The sequence below is a fragment of the Podarcis bocagei genome (genome assembly GCF_964188305.1).
Source record: "Podarcis bocagei genome assembly, chromosome: 6".
NCBI lineage: Eukaryota > Metazoa > Chordata > Lepidosauria > Squamata > Lacertidae > Podarcis > Podarcis bocagei.
In genome coordinates, this window is record NC_138130.1 from 41,535,599 (window position 1) to 41,559,525 (window position 23,927).

Here is a 23,927-nt window from a genome sequence, read left to right on the forward strand (position 1 = left end):
TTAAAATGCTGGGGGTCGGCAGCGCTTTGCTCCCGACCCCCAGCATTTTAAAACGCTGTTCCGAAGTGGGGAGTGGGGGCGGGGACACCTGCCCCCGCCGCCCCACTTCGGAAAGCTCTTCCGAAGTGGGGAGTGGGGGCGGGAACACCTGGCCCCGCCGCCCCACTTCGGAAAGCTGTTCCGAAGTGGGGCGGGGGGGGCGGGGACACCTGGCCCCGCCGCCCCACTTCGGAAAGCTCTTCCGAAGTAGGGAGGGGGGCGGGAACACCTGGCCCCGCCGCCCCACTTCGGAAAGCTCTTCCGAAGTGGGGAGGGGGGGCGGGAACACCTGGCCCCGCTGCCCCACTTCGGAAAGCTGTTCCGAAGTGGGGCGGGGGGCGGGAACACCTTCTGAAGGCGGGCAGGGGGCGAAAGTCTTTGTCCCCCCTGCCTGCCTTCCCAGGGGCTTTTAAATCGCCCCGGACAGCGGAGAAGTCCTCCGCTGTCCGGAGCGATTTTAAAATGCCGCCCGCCAGCATTTTAAGATAGCCCCGCACAGCGGAGAAGTCCTCCGCTGTCCCAGGGTTTTTTAAAATGCTGGGGGTGGGAAGAAAAGCCCTTGTCCCCCCCCCCAGCCTTCAGAAGAGGTCCGGGGACAGACTGTCCCTGGACCTGGTCTGAAGTCGGTTTCCCTAGGAACGCATTAATTGATTTTCAATGCATTCCTATGGGAAACCGTGCATCGCAAGACGAAAAAACCGCAAGACGAAGAGAATTGCGGAACGAATTGAGGCACCACTGTATATCAAAACATGGGTTAAGTTGAACTACAATATTGCTGAATAGGAGGGGAGAAATCCAACAAGGAGCTGCCATTTTCACACTTTCTTGACAGAGTAATGAGTGGATTTCTGTGGTCTTTCTGCATCACATTCCTCTGCCTATAGTGGATCAACTATATTCTTTCCGTGGAGGGATTGCTTAAAGTATTAGGTTTGAAAGAACTGTTAAACTGTGTCCCTCTTTATAATTTTGTTTTCAGTGTTCTGTGTACAATTATATATTTTATCATTGCTAGTAGTTATTCGTAGTATCTCTATTTATGTCTGAATATTTGGCCTTGACCTGTCTTCCAGCTAGATCTGTCTAACATTTTGTTCATATAAGGTACACCCTGTAACCGGAATGCAGGTGACGCTGTGGTCTAAACCTCCGAGCCTCTTGGGCTTGCCGATCAGAAGGTCGGCGGTTTGAATCCGCACGATGGGGTGAGCTCCTGTTGCTCTGTTCCAGCTCCTGCCAACCTAGTAGTTCGAAAGCACACTTCTCTTATTCCGAATAGGATTCCTTGCAAGATAAGGGAAAAGTTGACAGCTATGGTGTAAATAGATAAATATGCACCACTGTGGCAGGAAGGTAAATGGCGTTTCTGTGCGCTCTGGCTTCCATCACGGTGTTCCGTTGTGTCAGAAGCGGTTTAGTCATGCTGGCGACATGACCAGGAAAGCTGCCTGTGGACAAACACTGGTTCCCTTGGTCTGAAAGCGAGCTGAGTACTACACCCCATAGTCGCCTTTGACTGGACTTAACCATCCAGGGATCCTTTACCTTTTACCTCACAATCCTAAAGACACTTAGTAGGGAGCAAGCCCCACTGAACTCAGTGGGACCTCCATTCGAGTAGACATTCATAGTAGTGCATTCTTGGAGTTGCATCCAAGACTAATCATACTCAAAGTGAAATGAGTCCACTCTGAGTAGCATTTAGTTTGCTACGTCCCTTAAACTTTGTCTGCTGCATGCATAGATTTAGAAAAAAGTCAACTCCACCTTTTTGTTTTTTTTCCTTTTGGCTTTCGTTCTCACACCTCCTTTAATTGACAGGCAAGGTCCATATAACATGACATGCTGAAAAGCAGGTCCATTTGTAACTCTGTAGGGCTTTGGGAGTGTTGTGGTTGTTTAAAACTATGAACTACACATGACTGCTGAACATAATGTACAATCATCTCTGCTGCACCTGGTCACCCTTGGGAGCTTGTTACCATTAGCCAGGATGGGAGAAAAAAATAAATACACATCCTAGGCTACATTTTGGGAAATTGAAAGGACTGTTTAGGGATTTCAGAGCCTTGAGTTGATTAGCCGTTAATGGTGTGTGTGTGTGTTGTCCCAAAAGAGAGAGCAATGGTAAATACAGAGAATGCCTGGTTTTGTGTGTGTGGCAATACTTTTAGAAGCTTTCTGAATTTCAGCTGCAGTCATATTCCCCATCCCCCTAAATTAAAAAATAAAGAACGAAGCAATAGTTTCATGCCTGTAATTGTAGTTTCAATGCATGGTGGCTTTTTAGTAATATCTAAAGAGAAAGAAATACACCCCTTGATCTCAGTTTGTAAGGGTCTTTCTCTCTACACAGTTGTGAAGAGACCATATTTCAAGGGCTTCCTACACAATAATACTTGATGCAATAATCGGTGTGGCTGTTGTTCTTTTGCTGCAGAGGACCCAGGCATCATTCCTCAGAACAGGAATATCCTTCTGTTTTGAGGTTATCATAGGAACAGAGGAAGCTGCTTTATATTAAAATAAGACTATTATCCTATCTAGCTTAGCACTGTCTCCGCTAACATTTGCTGCAAGTTTAATTGTTTAGTCAACACTGGATGTAAAAAAGAAGAGAGCACTGTATAGGGGTACATGAACATGTTTGTATAACCACTCTACTTCCTGAAAATAACAAGTCAACTTACAATATCTTTGGAACCATGCCATTCATCTTCAACAACTGTTGCGTATAATAAAATGCAATTGGCATTATCACTGGTGCAATTTTTTAGTTTATTTTAAAACAGAGGACATGCATATACACACCCGCACTAGGGAAAAGGAGAGGGGAAAGTTGTGGTGACTGAGCAGGTATGCCAGCAGCCAAGTGTTTAGTCACAACATTTAAACATGGATTCCAGAAATTTTCAAATGTTTGTAATGCCTGTCTGCTTTCATAAGCCATCTGCTCATCAGAACCCAAATTTACCATTTCTGCCACCCAGGTTTGGATTTCTGGGAGGTCCTTGGCCTATGAAGCTTTTAGCCCTAGACATTTGGCAGTACTCAGCCTCAGTGATAATGGCCTCAGACACTTTATTTCTATTTTAATCCTCTATTTCTATGCTTTTGTTGTTGCAAATCAAACCTTTGGATCTATTTGCTTAGTTGCTTGTGTTCTAATTAAGTAATAAAGCCCAGTGTCTATCTTATGGATTAAGTCTGACTGGGAGTGTTGAGGCAAAGCCAAGAGACATTAACTCCAGCTGGTCATTAATTCCCCATGAGATATGAATGCCAAATTCATCAGGACCATTTCTAATAACCTTCCCTTCCACATCTTCCTTTTTAATGAAGGAAAAATTATACCTTTTGCATTCTATGAAATGCCACAGGGAAAAAGAGCAGTTTCTGGAATTATCTACATTGTAGTCCATCAAAATGGAGGGGGGGGGGAAATAATATATTCAGCATACCCTCTGTAATTATAGTATTATTTTGATAGGCTTCCTGCAAGTCACCTCTCTGCCCTTGCTGCTGAATAGCTATTATGTCGTGGAATGTTTATAAACACTCTTAACATCTGCAAGGGAATGGTGGAGACTGATTCAGAGCTTGTCAACATGTTAGAGCACCATACATGCACACTGAATTTTATTGGTATGCAACCTTTCCATAGCGAGCTTCTCTGGGGAAGCAGAACCTACCACACACCAGGTCTTGTCAGCCTATGCAAGGCTTCAGCTGGTTCTAGTTATAGTATTTGCAGACATCTTCCTGTAACTGCCTTGGGCAGATGATGCTTTAGCCAGCAGGGCCTCTTTGGAGTTGTCCAAGGTCGTCCTCTTGCTTACCACTTCACTTTGACCTGACATGGACCCAGAATATGACAGTAGGCTTGCTGTGTTACTTAGGAACTGTTATGTACTCAAGTTTTCACCCTGGGCCAGCAGGGGGATACTGTAGATAGTTTTCACTCAGGTCCACATATGCAAATAAGGGATTGAAAGTGACATTCAGTAATTGGATAGCTACAGAAAGTGGTTACTGTTGCGTTGTAGTGGAGCTCTATATAAGCAGGCTGGCTGAACCCTTCAGTTCAGTTCTGTTCTGGCCTGTGAATAAACAAGAGCTGTTTGAAGAATTGCTGTATCGTCTGATATGTTCACCCACAGCTTAACAGGAACAGTGGACGATCAAGGTCTTAAAGCATGTAAGGAGCCTACATGAACAGAAAATCTTTCCCACTGCAAAAGTTCACCCCCCAACATTTGGAGGGGCTGCAGGGTTGGTGAAGCGGACATGATGGGGGCAAAGCCCTGTTGTTCCTCCTCATGTGATAGGAATTGCATGAGGGCTGAATGCCTGAACTGGCCTTGTATGTGTAGTAGTGAGCTGATAACTTTTTATCTTAAAAAAAAACCACCTTGGTTCAGACCTCTAAATAGAAAACAAAACACAGATGGCATTTTGAATATAAAGCAGCTGGACATAGCTGGACAGCTCTGGGGGCCTCAACAATTTCCCAAAAGCTTCATAGGCAAAAGGAGCAGGAACAACATTTGCAACTGTCTAAAGCAATTTTGACAACATCTAAGAAATTGCACCCATATTTCTTGTATGTGAATGCGCCTTGCTTTCTTCAACTTGGAGGGGAAAGCATTGGTCATGTTTGTACCAAATCCTGGTATCTTGCTATGCCACAGCTCAGACTGCTACATGAAAGCATTGCATGATTTAGATTGATAGCCAACGATTTGAGAACCTGCATGGAAACTTAAAAGAAAGAAAATGTGGTTGTTATTTGAGCCATAAATTTTGAGAACGAGATAATAGCCCAAGCTTAGAGAGCAGATGATGTGTTATGGGAAAGCATTTTTTAAAAAATCCTTTTAGAAATATTTATGCTCCTCTGTTGTATTTTAAACCTCTCTGGTTCTTTGTTCTTCATTAAAAGACACAATGGGGCGAGTTTTCTTTAAAAATAATCAACTGGTATATGTAGAATAATTTCCTTCTCCTTATTCAGACGCTCTTCCTCCCATTGTAACCACCTTTCCTCAAGCTGTTGTTGCTCTTCATGCTGCTGGGCTTTCATCAATATAAACTTTTCCTCCAGCTACAACTCCTCTTCTTTCCTTTCCCCTTCTCTCTCTTTGCTCTCACTGGATTTGCAACTCCCGCTGCGCACATTCTCTCTGGATCTGTAACCACATCTCCTCCAAATGGACCTGTTTCAGATCCAAATGAATGGCGCTAGACGATACTGGATTAACAGTTGCATCATCACTTTTAAACAGCATAACTTTAAGTTCTTTACTGACTTTTCCTCGTGGTCAATATTCTCTTCAATACGAGCAGCAATTAATGCCTCTTTATTCATGAAATATACTCAGAGTCGAAAGTGGATTTCATGCTCTTTATTCAGCTCATAGTGGTGAGAAGGAATGAAAGTTCGCCCAGAATGTCTGCCTTATATATATTATTTACACATTAGTTACACAATGGGCCCCACGTGATTGGCTAATTCCAGGATTCTCCTGTAGGCCAATCAGGTTGCGGATTCCCTTCCACCTGGAGCTGGATTGGGTGGCTCCTGTGGACCAATCAGACTGCTGCATTTTGAATCCTATTGTTCTAGGACCAATCAGACTGCTGCCTTTTGGATCCTATTCAACTTAGTACATAACACCTCATGTCTATGTAGTCATTCATCTTCTATCTTCAGTTGTGATGGGGCTTATTTTAAGTTCCTTCCTTTCTAAAATCTCTTATTCTTATTCCACTGTCTGTCTCCGTATGGTTCCAATAAATGTTGTGTCACCACAATGTCAGAAATACTGAGTTCCTTCAGCCTCACTTCTATAAACGCACAGATTTAGGTATGCTTCCATAATTTTCTGTAGGAGTCTGCCACCCATTAGCTGATGAGCAGTATCCATTAGCTGATGAGCAGTATTCTCACCACTCCTCACCACTTCTTTCCTTCTGTAGGAGTCTGCCACCCATTAGCTGATGAGCAGTAGATTGAATCCTGTTTGGCTTACTGGCAGGAAGCAGGATTGCTCCCTACCCCCAATCCACTGAGGGGTAGGGAGCTCAATCCTACTTGGGTCACTATATCCCCATACCACTGCTGGGTGGAACCACCCACCAGACAATCACCTGACTTCATTATGCTAGATGATTGACAAGTAGGTGGTCCCACCTCTCAAAGTTGGCCTATAGAGATAAGGGTGTGGTCCACCCCGCTCTATAAGGTCATAAGAGACTACACTAAATTGTATAGTGCTGGAGTCTCATTAGTGTTTACCTTCAAGCCTGAGAGTTTCTAGATCATCACATGTAAGAGCTGGGGCTGTAGACTTTAGTTGATTAATTGGTTAAATTAATTTATAACATTTCAATGAGCTAAAAAGGAGCTATTGATTAATGAGTTAGATTTTTAAATATGTTAACTTATTTTTTTATTAGCGGTACTTATATAAACTCCCTATGGCAAAACACCATGTTACAAGAGGAATTAGCTCCTGTGTAAGAATTGGAGAATGCCTTTTCTAAAATGCCTGTTGCCACATATATGTGCATCATCTAAAATCAATGGTTTGCTTATTGTAGAACTATAGTCACATCTGCAAATCTTTGGTTGTGACACTGAAAGGCCTTTATGGCTTAGAAACAGAATAGCTGAAGGTCCACCTGTCTCCATCTGTACCTACTGATGTGCTAAGTGTAAGAACACTTGGGGGCCTAATTTGAATAGTAAAGTACTTGGTATCTAGTGGGCGGGGCTTGTGTGTTTTGCTCTGGAATCGGCCCCTCCCTTCGGTGTGTGTTCCACTAGTTATGTTCAGTTAAGAGGGACCAAGTGCCTCTTTTTGTTTTCTTGCCTCAGACTTGCCTCTTGGTGTTGTATTTAGTTTCTCTCACTGTGATAATTTGTTAGGGTTTTTTTTTTATCCGAGCTTGTTTACCTTTACATGAGCCACTTATTTTTTCTCAAAGAAAAAAGAAACTCTGCTGAAGAAAGGTGTGGGATATCCTAAACTGCCTGAGTATGGGGATATTCCCAGTTTGTCAGGAAGATTGGTTTTGTTAATCATCCCCCCACCTTCACAACAATAACTGAAAGGCCTTTATGGCTTAGAAACAGGATAGCTGAAGGGCCACCTGTCTCCATCTGTACCTACCAATGTGCTAAGATCTTATGTGGAGGGCTTCTTATGCATGGATGTGCTCGGCATCTGAGCTCAGACTGGTAGCTATCAGAGTCAGGGCCTTCTCAGTGGCGGCATCAGCAGTTTCCCCAAAGAAATTCCCCTGGCACTTACCTTACTGTTCCTCTAGTGCCAGACAAATAATTTTTTTACTTTTCGGAGCTTGTTTTATACAATTTTTATCCTGTCAACTGTTTTAGGCTGATTTCATGCTTTGGTGACCTTTTGCTTGTTGTGATTTTGTAGTTACATTTTGTTTTGTTCTTTTTGTAAATTGTCAAGGGGGCAGTGCTTTTTTCTTTAAAAAGTTGGGGAAAATAAATACAGTAAATAGACAAAAGTACAAAGATTCACAAAATGTTTAGGAGTATGTGTACCCCCAGGGGGGGAAATCACTGCAAGCGGGTATAACTGAAGTAGAGTATGAGAATATTTAAAATAAATAAACTAAGACTGCAATCCTATACAAACCCTGCTGAACACAACGGGACTCATTTCTGAGAAGTGCCTTACATGCTTACAGTGTTCTCCCATTCAGATGCTGATTGGGTCCACCCAAACGTAGCTTCAACAATCACACATCTTAGGTTACTCCCAGATCTTCCCCAGCTAGTCCAATCTGACAATGAGTAGAGTGTGATCAGCAGTAGATCATCGGCTTTCCACACAGAAGGTCCCAGGTTAAATCTGTGACATCTTCAGGTAGGGCTGAGAAAGGCCCCCATCTGAAACCAATGGTCTGCCTCAGTATAAGGCGGCCTCCTAGGAGTCACTGATTGCCATCCTGTATGCACCCTGACTGAGAAATGACACTGAATACCAGGCCATCATTCCCAGGAAGATTCTCCTTCTCCACCCTCATTATAAAGAATTTAAGCAGATTGTGGCCTGAAGCAGATCTTCTGCTTAATACCTGTGTAGATTAAGGAAGTTTTTAAAAAGAACCATTCTGTGCACTGTTGACTCACATTTATTACTCCCATTGGATTATTGGGAGAGTAATGATATTTTTAGTATTGAGGTTAATTTTGATGGACAGGTGCCAAAGACAGAAAGAATCAAAGATTAAAAATCACACACACAAACAGGGTGTGAGCATTTTTAAAGTTTAAATTTCAGTTGTGTCTTCTGCTTCCACAACTTAACAGTTTTTCTAGGAGCAAATGGATTCTATGGTAAATCATTCTCATTCTTTTTTTAAAAAAATGCATCTCCTTACATCTACCTCAAAGTGGCAAATACTAGCCAGAGACTCATTTGTATCACAGAAACAAGAAATTTCATAATGAATCCTCTTACAACTGAGAAGCATGCGCTCTCTTCAGTGCAACTGTAATTTACTTGTCTATTTAGTAAATGGTGTCCAGTGTTTACAAAGAATGAGCAGACAAAGCGAGACTGAAATATGCTTTGCTGTCTTCATTTCCTTAAGGATAATGTGGTACACAACTAGCAGTTAACTTGGAAGTGAAAACAACATGCAACAATGGCCCCAGAAGACTTTTTAGTATCTTATGTAGGAAACCCCGGGTGGCTCTCCTTACCCCCTGCCCACAACAGTAGATGTATGAAAAAAATGGTATAACTGCCATTTAATACCCCTGCCCAAATTTGTTCATCTTACTTTGAGAAATAGTAGGATCAGCCCTAATAACACCTCTGTGCCAGAGTGGTGAGTATACCACAAATGCCCACATTGTGCTGAGAAACGTGCAGACTCCCCGTATCTGACTTGAGCAGAAGTACCTGTTACCCTACTCCCAGCCAGTGTCAAAAGGGAAGACCAATTGTGTCACCTTTCATGTTGATTCTCAGTGCCTGTCCAAATCGGATATAATGAGTCACCCTATGGTAAAGATGAAGCCCTTTCCCCCCCTTCAATGTACAAAAGCCAATGAGACTGGTCATTGAATATTGTTTCAATACCAGCAACAGAACAACATTCCTGAGGGCAAGTAGGCTAGCTTAAGAGGAACAGGGTAGACCATGTAGCACAGCCAGTTCTCTCCTTCAACACCTCATCACTCCTCCCGGCCCTCCAGCATCTGCTTGTCTAAAATGACTGCCTCATTTTGTCTACAGATGTGGCACTCAGTTATGTGTATCTTTCCTCCGACATTTTTTCCTAAATATTCTTATAAAGTTGCAAGTGGATAAATAACACAGAAGAGTTGCTCAATCCCTTTCCTTTTATTTTTCCCATTCAAAATCCCCCTTCCTCCAAGTTGCTCATCTTAACGCCCTATGTAGTTTACCTAGTCAGATTCAAGCATCCCTTGCACACTCAAGGCTGAATGCCTGACACTCTCGCTAAAGGAAATACGCTGTATTTAGTAAAGATATTGTTAAGAACTAAAAATGGCGAAAGCTTTCATGTCTCATCAAATATCGTGACTTTACAAATGAATGTCAATTTCCACTGCCAGCCCCCTTTAAAAAAAAGGAATAAATTTAAAGTGAAGTGACATTATCAAATACATTATTCAAGTAAGAGATGTAAAGAGCTCTTCAGGTTCCATAGCTCCTGAAATAAAAAATAATTGGTTTCCAAAGAATATGAAGTGCTTAAGGAAGTAGCCACTTACCAATTTATTCATCCAGGAGCATTTGAAGGAGCTGCTCTGGGCATTTTCAAGGTTAAAAAAAGAGTGGCTGTCTTCATTATCAAACAACAGCATTAAAATTCAAGAGTCTCCCATCTGAATACTAACCTGGCCAGGACTGACCCTGCTTAGCTTCCGAGTTCGGGCATGTTCAGGGTAGTATGGTAGCGTATGGTACTTCAAAATCAAGAGGGATAGCAACTATAATTTCAAAGAGATGTGGGTTTAGTATATTGAAGATAAAGAAAGATACTGAGGGAAGATACGTTATAATCCAGGGGCAAATGGCAAGGGTAGAACACACTATGATTAATATTTATTCTTCTAATGAAAATCAGGTGGAATTTTCTGATAAAGTATTTAAGGAAATGGAGGACATTCAAAAGGGCTATATGATTATGGCAGGAGATTTAAATATGGTAATAAACAAATGGATAAGTCAAATCCTACCCCCAGAGGAAAAATGTAATAACATTACAGGATCAGCTAAAATTAAGAAAAGAAAATATATGAAAGATTTATGGACAGTAATGGGGGGGGGGGCGAGAAGATTTTCTTCTTCTCACCAATGCATTAGACCTATTCAAGGATTGATTATATCTTCATTAAAAATAAAACCCTTAATATCTAAAATAACAAATATGGAAATTGGAATAATAAAGGTAACTGATCACGCATTGGTTAACATAGTATTAAAAAGAAAGAAAGATTATAAGAAAGCTAGAAGATGGAGGTTAGATACGAGGATCTTCAATAATAGTCAAACAGTAAATAAGCTAGGGAAAGAATTATTAGACATATGGAAGTTTAATGAGAAGGGACAAAGTACTCAATAATATGGTATTCAATGAAAGCAGTGATGAGAGAAATTGGTATTAGGGAATCCAATAAATTGAAACAAGAAGAAGAGATGAAAAGGTTAGAGGAAGAAATTAGAACACTGGAAAATCAATATATTAATGATAAAGATAAAAGAAGTTATGCACAATTACAGGTAAAAAGGAAGGAGAAAATAAAGATATGGAAAAATTGCAGAGAGATTTGATATTCTTAAAAGTATTTTTTTGAACATAGTAATAAAAATTCCAAATTGCTGGCTAGAGCTGTACTGTATTTAGCAGGTAACAATTCTATGGGGAAGATGAAAGAGTATATAAAGACACACTGGAAGATAAAGCCAGAAAGTAAGGATGGAACAATCAACTTTTAAAAAAAGAAATAGAGGTAGTTACAGGGAAACTAAAAGCAGATGGACAACAGAGGATGAGATGGCTGGATAGTGTTTGCGAAGCTACAAACATGAGCCTGACCAAACTACGAGAGGCAGTGGAAGACAGGAGTGCCTGGCGTGCTCTGGTCCATGGGGTCACGAAGAGTCGGACACGACTAAACGACTAAACAACAACAAAAAAGCAGATGGATTGGGAACAGAATATTATAAGATACTTTTTAAATATTGGTTCCTAAATTAAAAGTATTATATAATTCAGTAAAAGAGGGTGAGAGGATCCCTCCATTGTGGGAACAATAAAGAATGATCTTAATTCCAAAACCAGGAAAAGATTTGAAGGACCCAGAGTCGTATAGGCCAATTTCCCTAATAAATCAAGATGCTAAAATATTGACCACAATAATTGCAAAAAGGATGAATATTTTTATGTATAAATATATAAGTAAAAACCAATGTAGCTTTGTAGCAGAAAGACAGATCACAAGTTTAATAGGAAGTGTTGAATAAAATAGATTTACGTAAGAAGAAGAAATATATTAAAAGGGCATAGTAGCATTGAATATTGTTAAGGCTTTTGACTGTGTAGAATGGCTGGTGTTGAAAATAATTATGGAAAGTTTAGGATTTGGAGAACGATTTCAAGGATTAATAAATCAATTATACCTGAGGAACAAGGCATATGTTGTAGTGAACAATGGTATAACAGAACAAATAACACTAGCCCAAGGTACAAGACAAGGATGCCCCCTTTCCCCAGTTTTATTTGTATTGCTCATTGAAACTCTGGCCAATGTAATTAGAGAAGATGGAAATGTAAAAGGCATAAAAATAATGGAAAAGTTAATGGGGCTGCAAATATGAACAACTATTATTATTTATTTGGCAAAGGGAGATAACAGAAATCACTGGGTTAAAGCTCTCCAAAAGTCCAGAGGTAGCATTGCTATCAATTTACCATGGGGTGGAATGTTCGCAGGCTATGAAGGACTTGCTCACAAATTTATTGACAGCTGCACAAGTTGTTATGGCTAGGAAGTGGAAGGGGCAAGGTGAATATAAAATAGAAGAATGGTATAAAGAGGTGTGGGATATAGCTATTAATGATAAATTAACGTGCCATTAAGGTAAGACTCTCCTCAAAATGATTTTGAGGAGATATGGAAGCTATTTGTAGAATTTGAACTGTTAAAAAGTATTATATAATTCAGTAAAAGGGGGTCAAACCATCGCAAGAGGTGTTGAAATTTTGGGAGGTTGGATAGTTACAATGGAATTGTCACAGGGGTAGGGTGCACATTTTTATTATTATTTATTATTATTACTTTGCTAAAAAAAATATATCAAGAGTTGTTCTCGAAATGAAGTACTCAGGACCAAGTACTAAGGACCAAGGACAATGTGACTTGTCCCAAAGTGTAGACTGTTTAATCCGCTAGATATTTCACGATGTGCAGTCTACCCCTTTACATGCTAATGAACACACCTTAGCATGTGAAGAGGTGTGTTGAGAAAAACACACTAACTCATCCCCTTCAGCATTTTCATCCTTCTCCATGAGTTTGAGGGTTACCTTTTCTGAAGTGAGGAGCCTCTGGTGCTTGTGGAGGTTCTGCTCATGTTTTTGAATCCTGCTTTTCCAGGGCACATAAATGTGTGGAACCCAGGGCCCTCCTGCCCCCCAGTGTGTTAACCCACTTTCCAAATGCTTTTAAACAGCTAACAGTTTAAATTACTTCAGTTTTATTGTTGGCCACAGCAGGTCGAGATTTAGCATTTTAACTGGCTAAAAGCCCACAAATGCTTTATTTAAGAGGTTGCTGCAATATTGAACTGTAAGATTTCACTACCAAAATTCGCCCCACTAATAAATAATCTGTGTGAGAGTTTATCTGACCTGTGCACTGAGAAGCATTTTTCTTCTGCTTGAATCATGTCTAGTTCCGGTTTACCTCTGTAGAAACAAATGAAAGACTGTTGAAAAATAATCATATTTCTCTCCTAGGCACATAAATGCTTGCATGCTGTATTCATGACACACAGCACTTAAAAAATGTCAATACTTGAAAATAATGGTTGAGTTAAAATCAACCAAATGAAGTTTAATGTTTCGGGGACTGGCCGGCGATAGCTACTTTCCCTTACGTCTCTTCTAATGCAGATGTCTCAATGTTTCCCTGTTTCCCAATAGATTTAATCCTCCTTTCCTGTGTCATATTTAGTTGCAGTCTCTCCCAGCATACCAGCTCATCTGCATTCACTCAGCTTTCATGATAAGCTCTAGCATTAACCATACTCAGCAGAAAATGACCTCACTTGCCCAATTGGCCACTTTAGTGGATCACTCTTTTATCCAGCTTTTTTTAAAAGCCATTAATCATGTTGGGGGGGCTGCAAAAGCATATACAAATAATAATAATTTCTATTGTAGTTTGCTTTCCTCCTTTTTATACTTTCATTTTTTTAAAGTAAATCTCAACTGTGAAAACATATATTGCACTCTCTCCCCTCCCCACCCCGTTCTCTTTTAACTTTCCTATTTTGCTTTTGAGTGATTTTATTTTTTTGTTGGTATTTCAGAAAGCAAAATACCCTTAAAGGTGCTTCCACAGCAGCCATCCTCTCCTGCTTTGTGCATTTTGCCAGAACAAAGGTGGCAACCCTACTTGGGACAGCCTTCATGCATAACATGTGCTCAACCACTAAATTGTATACAGGGCCTCTCCACCTCCATCATTCAGCCTGGACAATGAGGTTCAGCCCTGAGGGCCTTCTGGCAGTTCCCTTACTGTGAGAAGTGAAGTTTCGGAAAACCAGGCAGAGGGCCTTCTCGGTTGTGGTGCCTGCCCTGTGGAACACCCTCCTGTCAGACATAAACATTTATACAACTTTCCGAAGACGTCTGAAGGCAGCCTGTATCGGAAAGCTTCTAATGTCTCATGTTTTGTCGTATTCTTTTATATTCTATGGGAAGCTGCCCAGAGTGGCTGGGGCAGCCCAGTCAGATGGGTAGAGTATTATCTATCTATCTATCTATCTATCTATCTATCTATCTATCTAAGCACTTATTCACATTTGAACCTGATTTAACTGTTAACCCACCTTTTCCCCATTCAAATAGACGTAGTACGCACACACACTTATTTAAATTTGTACACAAAGAGCAATTTTTGTATATGATAGGTCTTTTTAATGTGGTTTGCATGTGCAATTTTCTGGTTTTGTGCAAATCTGTGGGATCAGAAGAAATATAACACCTTCAGGAGCTCCTAGAAATAGTCAAGAGTAGTGTTAGGAAACAACATGCTTTCCAAATTGCTGCACAATATCTGGAGTAGACACGTTTCTGTGGCTTACATGTGCAGTAGCTGACAATCCTGGGAGAGGGTTGGGTTGGTTGGTTTTTTAAGTGAAGGCTAACACATGAGTGAACATATTCAGAGAAATGGACCTTCCACTCAACAGCAGGATTGATATTTCGAATGGTCGGAGGGGTTTTTAGGAAAGAACGGGGTCAGAATCAACAACACTTCTGAGCCAGGACAAGAAAGACATTGAGCATACACCCATACCACCAGCCTTCTTCAGTTGGGGTTTGGGAAGTCTTGGAAAAGATGAAGTTGGTCAGGTTATGTTGGCGAATCCTCAAAGCCAAGCCAATGTGGGTTGCATTCATCATAGATGATGACCCTTCTATATGGCACTGTGGTCATATTATACAAAATGTATAGTACCAACTGTGTAAGGTCAACTCAGTGATTGATGATAAGTTTCCATTTTTCTATAGACCTCCAGGGAGAGGCTCAAATAACTACCCCCCACCCACCCCTGCTTTTAAAAAATCAATTTAAGTTGCTTTATGGCTCAGTTCAACAATAAAGCAGCAAATAAGAATGTAGAAATGGTGGTGACTGTACTCGGTTAGTTGGTTCAGTTTATAACAGTGATCAAATGCACATAGGCGTCGTTAAGGTGGGAAAATGCTGCTATGAATGTTAAGCATGGTATTTGGCACGTTACCAATTTCTCCTGACAGACAGCTATTTGAATTATTTCAGATAAGGGTAGTTTGTCTGTCTGATGCTGATGTATCTCTTAACAATGATCCTTAGACAATAAGTCCTTGATTTGCAAATCCTCTTGCCGTCACAAAATGTGTCAACCTAAATTGGTTGTCATGGAAATAGTCATGATGTTATAGATGTGAAAAGGAACTTAACCAAGCTAGGATAATGCACACATGCCTTTCTCCCGTCATTTCTTGGCTAAAATACTCTGGAAATAAATGAAAAGTCTAAATGATGTCCTTGTGAAGCATATCTACTTCTTTTTGTAGACCATCTAAAGTCTACAACAGCCTTTGCCAATGTGGTGCCCTTCAGATGTTGTTGAATTACAACTCCCATCGACCTCTGTCAGCATGGGGCTTTTTTTCAGCCAGAACTCACCAGAACTCAGTTCCAACACCATTGTCATTCTAAGAGAACAAAGGAGGTGTTTGTGGTGACTTGTGGCACCTCTTTTTCTAGAAAAATAACCCTGGGGCTAATGAAGATTGTAGTATAAAATTCCAGTGGGCACTACATTAGGAAATGCTGTTGTAGACACTGTTAACCACTTAGCCCTTTGGATCTGAGTGACTACTGTCGGATTCTGCTAATATAACATCAAGGTTTGTGATGATGGTGATACCCTTGCTCTGTCCTGTGATCCCTGAAAATGCATTTTGACCAGAATCTTCAACGTGCAAAAGAAAAGCGCATGTATACTTTCTTGAGAACTGTTGTCCTTCCTCAGTTTCTGGGTTGGATTAATCAGCAGGATAGATACCGTACATTATAAAGCCCTTGCTGTATGTCAGAATACCACTGTGAGGAAATGGTACCTATCTTGAACTTCTTCCAAGTTCTCCATAGATTTGGAACAAGTTTCTTCATCACATGATGGAGGGGGATGGAAAAGTGCTGTGCCTTGCGTAAGATGAGAAGTTTGAACTGCTCATCATTGCTTCTTGTCACGCAATCATTAAAGGACGTTTCCTTTTCCCTTTATTGCACTTCATACGCAACAGCCACCCCTCCTCTCAGCAGCCACCTCCTGGAAGCTGCCCCTCAAACACACCATGCCCTTTAGGAGGACACAGAAGCTGATGGAATAGCTCAGTTGATAGAGCATGAGACGCTTAATCTCAGTCATGAGTTCGAGCCCCATGTTGATTCCTGCATTGCAGACTAGATGTCCCTCATGATTCCTTCCTACTCTATGATTTTCTTATGTTCTATGATTCTATGCTCTAAGGAGCATTGGGGAGCAGAATCTTCCAACAGCCACAGAGAAGTGTTTCACTGCTCCCACTTGCAGCAGTGGCAAAAATAACTTTTGAATAGGGAGGGAAAGACTACTGGCACTGCCGTGCCAAACACCTAGGAGAAGGCCTTCACCAACTTCTACCCCCAAATCTCACACACACCTAGATCAAATTTCAAGTGGAGAGTTCACAAAGTTGGACTTCTGGGTCCTGCTTTAGTATTGCACTAAAAACTGCATTCAGTTGTGAGCTACTCTCTTGGTGTAAAAAAAAAGAAGAAGGTAAAGGACCGCTGGACAGTTAAATCCAGTCAAAGTCAACTGTGGGGTGCGAAGCTCACCTTGCTTTTTAGGCCGAGGGAGCCAGTGTTTGTAGGTGCACTGATCCTGAAGGCAATCTGTTCTGGAAAGGCTTGGAGCATCACAGTTCTAAAAAACAAAATAGTATCTTTTGATATGACTTGGTACAAAGGCAGTTTCCCATTCCTGGTGTGTGTATTCTAATCACTCTGCAGCACCAACACTCACTTTAACAAAACAGAAAACAGGAGGGGGGGGAAACAAGTGGCTTTTCATTGTGCAGAAAAATCCAAGAAAGGACTTGGCAATTTCAAACTGTTGGGAAGGACTTAACCATGTGACTCCTATTAAAGCAGTCAAATATGTGTCAAGTGGTGAATAACCCCCCAGAATGCTTTGAAGATGTACTTCAATGTGATTTTTTCCCCCCTGGCTTTTTTTTCCTTGATGGGCGAGGGCTTTTTGAAGGAAATTGTGAAACAAGACCACAGAACGCCACTCTCAAGAGACTGCTTCAGTTACTCCTCCTAGTGCACAGAGAAAAGAAAAGGCTGCTTAAGGGGGGGCATTTTTTGCTTTTGGAATGCCAGCAGCAGGATAGCAAAAACAAGCATCCTTTTGACACTGACAAACTATTTAGTAGCTAAACAGGACAGGGCAGGAACATCACAAGAGAAAGTGGGTGGATTAGTGCTGGATCAAAAATTTAGTGATCCAGGGGTTTTCCTGGTCCCCCTTGCTTGGAAGGAAAATCTTTTAATCCAGAATATTGGTGACTTCCTGGGTTCATACTGCACACCCCTTGTATCTGCTCTGCAGCACAAATGTTAAAGTTCTGCAGTGTCTCATTTTTTAAATGTTGATCTGACAATCCTTCCTTGTGGTTGGCAGAAGGGATAAATCACTGGCAAAAGCCATTGCTCAGCAGAATTTAAGAAGTGGCATGTTGGGTCAGACTAGTGGGCAGTGGCTCCCTTTCCACAAACCCTGGCTTATCCAGACACCCGGGGGAGTCAAAGGGAGAGCATGGTGGATATTTCAATTCCCAGCATTAACAGTGAGAAGGATGAGTAAGGTGGTAGTAGAACTGTTCTGTTACACAAACTACCTTCTTGCATCTGCAGTGCCTCTAGTCAAGAAAGCACAGGGCTCTTAGGTGATATAAATCATGCTTGGCACCTGATGGAGCATCTCCATCCCTGTTATTCAGCCCAGTTCCCTCACTGCGAGAAGTGAGGTTACAGGGAACCAGGCAAAGGGCCTTCTCAGTAGTGGTGCCCGCCCTGTGGAACGTCCTCCCATCAGATGTCAATGTGATAAGTAACTATACAACCTTTGGAAGACATCTGAAGGCAGTCCTATATAGGGAAGTTCTTAATTTTTAATGGTTTATTACATTTTTGTACATGCTGGAAGCCACCCAGATGGGCAGGGTACAAATAATAAAATTATTATTATTGGATTATGCCACTCTAGGCTCACCCCATTGAATTGTAGGATCACTCACAATATCATAAACCCAAAGCTAGCCTCCTCTTTGAGAACCTGCACAGACATGTGCAATTGTTGTGCTTTTATCTGAGATCTAGTATTGAATTTTCATTAAATCATTAGGTAGCCATTTGCTGACTCAGTCCTTCTGTAAGGAAATGTAGAATGACTTAATGAAGAGTTGAGGCAGGCCTTTATCTCGGCCTGCTCTGGCCTTATGGACAGCTCCATGGGGAATAATAGACTTGTAGGAACATCTGAAAGAGGACAGCAGCAAGTCGTATTGAAAACTGGCAGAGTTTTTTATGCTCCTCTTTTGGGTAACTGCCTATAACCAACAGCTGCCCCTGCCGTCTGTCAGAAGGAGCCTGCCAGTTTGCTGTGAACATAGGCTAACATTTCACACCTGCCAGAACTATTGGTAAAACTTTGACCCGAGTTCTTGGGTTTCAGCTTCAAAGGGATACAAGTAAGAAGAATCATTATGCAAGAGTGACATGTAGGGATAGCGGTGCACAGGTTAGAAATGAATGTTAATGTTAGCAATGAGATCTGATGTGATCTACAGCCCTCTAGCCTTTACACATGTGCCTTTACAATACAGGTAATCATTCAAAAAGAACTAGCGATAGTTATGCTGGCAGATTTACTATGTGCACTAGAAGTCAAAGAGCAAAAGGTCACTTTGCAAATATCCTTTTCAGGTGTCTCCGAATGCCTATCAGAATGCACATAAATGTACAGGAACACTCTGTAGAAAGTTGTTTTTACGACCTGCCTGGCTCGTAGCACAAATTAAAGGTTGGAAATAAATTCCTTACCAGTCAAGGCAGCTACCAAATTTAGAGCTCCCCATACCTCTGAAGACAGAAATAAAGGCGGTGTCGGTAGTCTCAGCTCAGTATTGAACCCAGGTGAAGTGCTATTCTGAAACGCCTGGTTAATACACATTTTTAATAACGGTTACACACCTTTCTCTAATTAGGCCACATCTTCCTAGGTATCTGATTTCACAGGCCGTGATCCTCTAGCCACGCAGGCAGTGTAGGCCAGGGTTGGCTAACCTGTGACCTGCAAGCCCCCCAAAGTTGTTTCTGCCCCCCATTTAATTTTTATTCTAAAAAGAACTGATGTTCACATAGTTGCCCAACTGTGATGCCCAAAGTTGTTGTTTTTTGGTCCCTCTAAAAATGTTGTTTAAATAAAAAAGATAAACTCTGTGATGCCTTTAAAAAAAATGTGGTTCCTCCAGCCCCCTCACCAACATTTGCCTGTTTTTTGTGTGTTTTTTTAAGTTTCTACTGACCACTCCTATGGGTCATCTGCTGTGGTTCTATAATGTCAAAAGGCTTTGTGATCCCCTGACCCCATCTTCCTAAAATTCCTTGTACTTAAAAAAAAAAAGGTCACACCCACTTTGGCCATGTCCACTTTGACATATGGGCCCAAGAGGTTTGACCATGAGTCAGTGCTGCCTGTGGTCTCAAAATGGTTACCCCTGGTGTAGGCATTCACTCCTCTCCCTGGCTGATGCGTACAATAGCAATTGGTAGGTTGCTCCCTGGAGAATCTAAGCTGCACCGTTCATTCTGGAATTGTTCCATGCCAAATTACCCCTTTCTTTGGAGGCTTCCCCACATAATCCCTAAGTGGCAGCCTTGGAACTAGGAGAGTAGCCCATCTCATCAATCTGGGAGCTCCTGCTGGAGCATTAGACAGCACTGACCTCCCCATTGCCTCCCCTCACACGCAGTCCCTCCTGGGAAGCAACAGTGAGGCTGGTACCAGAGGCCAGGTTTGTCCTGCCTTCACTCCTTGCTGGTCACTGTATTAATCTGAAATGTGTCTTAATAGCTAGCTAGATGGTTAACCCTGTCACTTACAGCACAAATCCGTGCCTGCTACTCAGAACCTGCTCCCAGTGAAGCATGTACAGCAAAACTTGGGTCTTCAGGGGGTTTTGGACTACAACTCCCATCATCCCTAGCTAGCAAGACCAGTGGCCAGGGAATGATGGGAATTGTAGTCCAAAAACAGCTGGAGATCCAAGTTTGGGAAACACGGCTGTACGGTATAGGATTGTAGGCTCAACTTTATCCAGCTTTCTTTATCCGTAGTCTAAAACTGCTGCAATTGCAATGGTTAATGATGAAACAGTGGGTAAAGGAGGAAGCAGAACAATAGTTATGTGGTAGTTATTTCCTGTAGAAGGCTCGTGACAGTTGTTCTCCCAACCAAATGAGAGCCACGGATGATTTCTGACTTCTTTTCTCTTTGCCTTTAGGGTTTAGGGGGTTTTTTGTGTTTTTTTAAAGGTTTGTCCATGAATTGTGTATTAGCATAACATTTGTGACACTCAGAGGTTACACAGCTCATTAAAGTTTGTCCACATATGAGTTGCAGTGGTTCATAGGGGCTGAGCTGTCAATGATGTTTCTTTCAGCAGACAATAAATACTGGTTGCTGCTAAAAATAATCAATCTGTTTCAATTTTTTATTGTGTAGAGGTCAGCAAATAGTGCACACATCTGCAAACAGTCCTTTGAAAAAAATAACATTGGCCTTTTGATGTTTGCACATGACAGCCTTGTATGCAGCTGACTATCTCTTACATAAACATTTCAGGAGAATCCGTGCATTTGAGATGTGCTGGGGACTGAGGTTGAGATGTAAGTAGCTTTAAGAAACTGGAGTACAGATCTCAAACTGGCTGATTTTGACCCGTTCAGACCTAGCCAAAGCATCTTCAATAAATAAATTGTGGAGTTGGGGGAGGTGTTATTTGATTTAAACTACAAATTGAAAAAAAGATCACAGGTTTTTTTAAAAAAAGAAATCCTTTCACATCTTAAAAATATTTGAGGGAATTATGATTTGATCTTGCAACACTCCCAGGCAATAAAAAAGAACTCAGACCCTTCATTAAATTATCTGTTGTGAATTATTCTATCGTAACTAATCAAAAGAGTGGTTCCAGTCAGAAATATTCTCCCTCTTCTAATTTGATTCTGGGTTTAACAATGCAAAGCAATTTCCTCCAGTACGAAACTAATCTCCACTGTACACCTCTCAGTTGTGCTTTAATGATTTGAATTTAAATTGCCAACACATGGTTAGGACTATGCACAGCTGTTAGAATATTCAGATGTGCTTCCCATGTTGAATGGAAAGCACCTTCACCAGTGCTGTGAGTGCTCAGAGCTCAGCAGTGCTGGGGTAGTTAATTCCCACACCATGCAGCCAAAAATGGGATCATCCTAAAAGCTTGAGAGAGATAGGGATTCCACCCCAAAAAAATGATGAAATTGAACCAGTATAATAATAATAATAATTTATTTATACCCCGCCCATCTGGCTGGGTTTCCACAGCCACTCTGGGCGGCTCCAACAGAATATTAAAAACACGATAAAACGTGTTTTTCTGGGCGTATACAAAGAACTGAACTTGCATGACCTCCTTCTCCGGAGTCTTGGATCTCTTTGAAATAAACCCATTTGCTGAATCCATGGGTTCAGTGCCTGGCACCCAGGAACTCATGACAAAGGGGAGTCTGGCACCCACAAACTCATAACGTTTCACTTCATTGCAGCCTAAGGAAAGCTGTTTATTGGCAGAACACACTGGGCAGAAACTGAAAGAAACAGGGGGATGAGGAGGTCTAAGGATGAAGTCTTGCTCCTGTCCATCATAATACTGCACAGATTACTACAGGGTGTTGAGAGGGGTTCTTTTTAACTATTAAGTGAGAAACAGCAACTATAGTCTAGTCCAGAAGTGTTTTCCTTTGGTGACCTTGCTGTGTTGAAAAGCATGTGTGTTTGTGTGGCGTTTCCTGTCCTTTCCAGAAAATCCCTGTGCTGCATGAAAAGGGGTCTAGAACTTTTTAAAATAAATAAAACCGCTTAACCCACTAAAATATATATTTTTAAAAATGAATATTAAGGGGAGCCATGCCCATTGTTAAGCAAGGTAGCTAAAGTAATGGTGTCATGTCCTCCATTGTGACACGTCCCCCTGCTGAGTGACTTGGCTGAGGACTTTGGGAACAGCAACTATTTGAGAGGATAGTTCAGGCAAGAGGCGGTAGCTTGTGAGTATGTTTTCCAGCACAATGAAGAAACTTTCTTCCTCTGAGGTGTAAGTAGGATTTCTAATTCTCAGGGCCACCTTAGATGCTTTGAGGGAAATGGCTTGCCTTGTCCCTTGTGGGCGACATCACAAGAAGGGCACTTCCCAGTTTTGGAGGGTCTTTTGACAAGATGTCCTACTCCGTGGGTCCAAATTGTTGCTGCACCCTCCATTAGAGGTTTCTGACAGTGGGTTCAGCTGCCAGTTGCCCCCAGTGCAGTGCAGAGATGGAGAGCATTAAAGTAATAACTTGAGAAATGGTTATGTGAAATGGCCCTTCCCCCAGCTGTTTTTCAAATCATTTCATTGTTTGTTTAGCCCATGGACTTGGAAATTAATCCATCCAATTCAGTGGGTCTTAACTCTGATTAGCTTATTAGAAAAGCACAGGGTTGTACAGTAGTACCTCGGGTTACAAACACCTCAGGTTACAAACACTTTGGGTTACAGACTCCACTAACCCGGAAGTAGTACCTCGGGTTGAGAACTTTGCCCCAGGATCAGAACAGGAATTGCATGGCGGCAGCGGGAGGCCCCATTAGCTAAAGCGGTACCTCAGGTTAAGAACGGTTTCAGGTTAAGAACAGACCTCCAGAACGAATTTAAGTTTGTAACTAGAGGTGCCACTGTACAGTGGTACCTTGGTTTTCCAACAGCTTAGTTCCCAAACAACTCGGAACCCGAATGCTGCAAACCCAGAAGTAGGTGTTCCAATTTTCAAACTTTGCCTCGGAAGCTGAACGTGCGCCTGAGCTTCCGTTTTCAGTGTTGCACAGCTCATTTGAGGCCCCCCCATCATAATTAAGGCTTTTCCCCTGCCGTTTTTACCCTTGCGCAGCTCATTTAAGTCCTTCCCATCATAATTAAAGCCTTCCATTTCTGATTGCAGTGTTCTGAAGTGATATTTGGTGCTTTTGTTTTTGCTATTTTTTGTGGTTTTGTTTGTGTGGGTTTTTTCCGTCTTATGATTGATGGATTGATTGATTGTGTGACTGCGGAAATGGATAAAAGCCCCCCATCCAAACAATGACTATCATCATTGCAGGTAAGAAAAAAAATCATTTTTATTTTTATCATCTACAATACTGTCTTATTTATTTTATAGTACAGAACATTGATTATTGCTTTCATTTTGGTCTTGTTAGATAGTAAAATGGTCTTGTTAGATAGTAAAATTCATGTTAAATTGCTGTTTTAGGGGTTGTTTTTAAAAGTCTAGAACAGATTAATCCGTTTTGCATTATTTTCTATGGGAAAGTGTGCCCTGGTTTTGGAACGCTTTGGTTTTGGAATGGACTTCCGGAATGGATTAAGTCTGAGAACCAAGGTACCAGTGTACTGTTCATCTCTGATTCCACCACTGCTACAAGCAAGCAAGGAAACAAACAAATAAATTTCAGGGGGACAGTTTTCGGCCTGGTTTCAAATCAAACATCTTAAAATCACCAATTCTGAGGTGGGGAAAACAGCTGTGAAATTACCCATGTCCATTTACTTCAGCCCTACAGGCACATAGAAAGCAATCAATACCCTTTCAGAGCAATGTTCAGTTCTCATTGTAAGTGCAGGTCATATCCACACCATACATTTAAAGCACATCACTGGCTCCTGCCTCCCCCCAAGAA

At 41.5% G+C, this 23,927-nt stretch overlaps 1 protein-coding gene across 1 annotated transcript in view; it reads right to left on the reverse strand.

Moving 5' to 3' along the window:
• Positions 1–1,573: 1,573 nt before the first annotated feature.
• Positions 1,574–23,927, reverse strand: part of SCML2 (Scm polycomb group protein like 2) — a 187,130-nt gene continuing 164,776 nt past the window's right edge. The window contains exon 15 of the mRNA XM_081199184.1: positions 1,574–1,587. Coding sequence (XP_081055310.1) covers positions 1,584–1,587 — 4 coding nt within the window. The 3' untranslated portion in view covers positions 1,574–1,583. The remainder of the gene's footprint in view (positions 1,588–23,927) is intronic.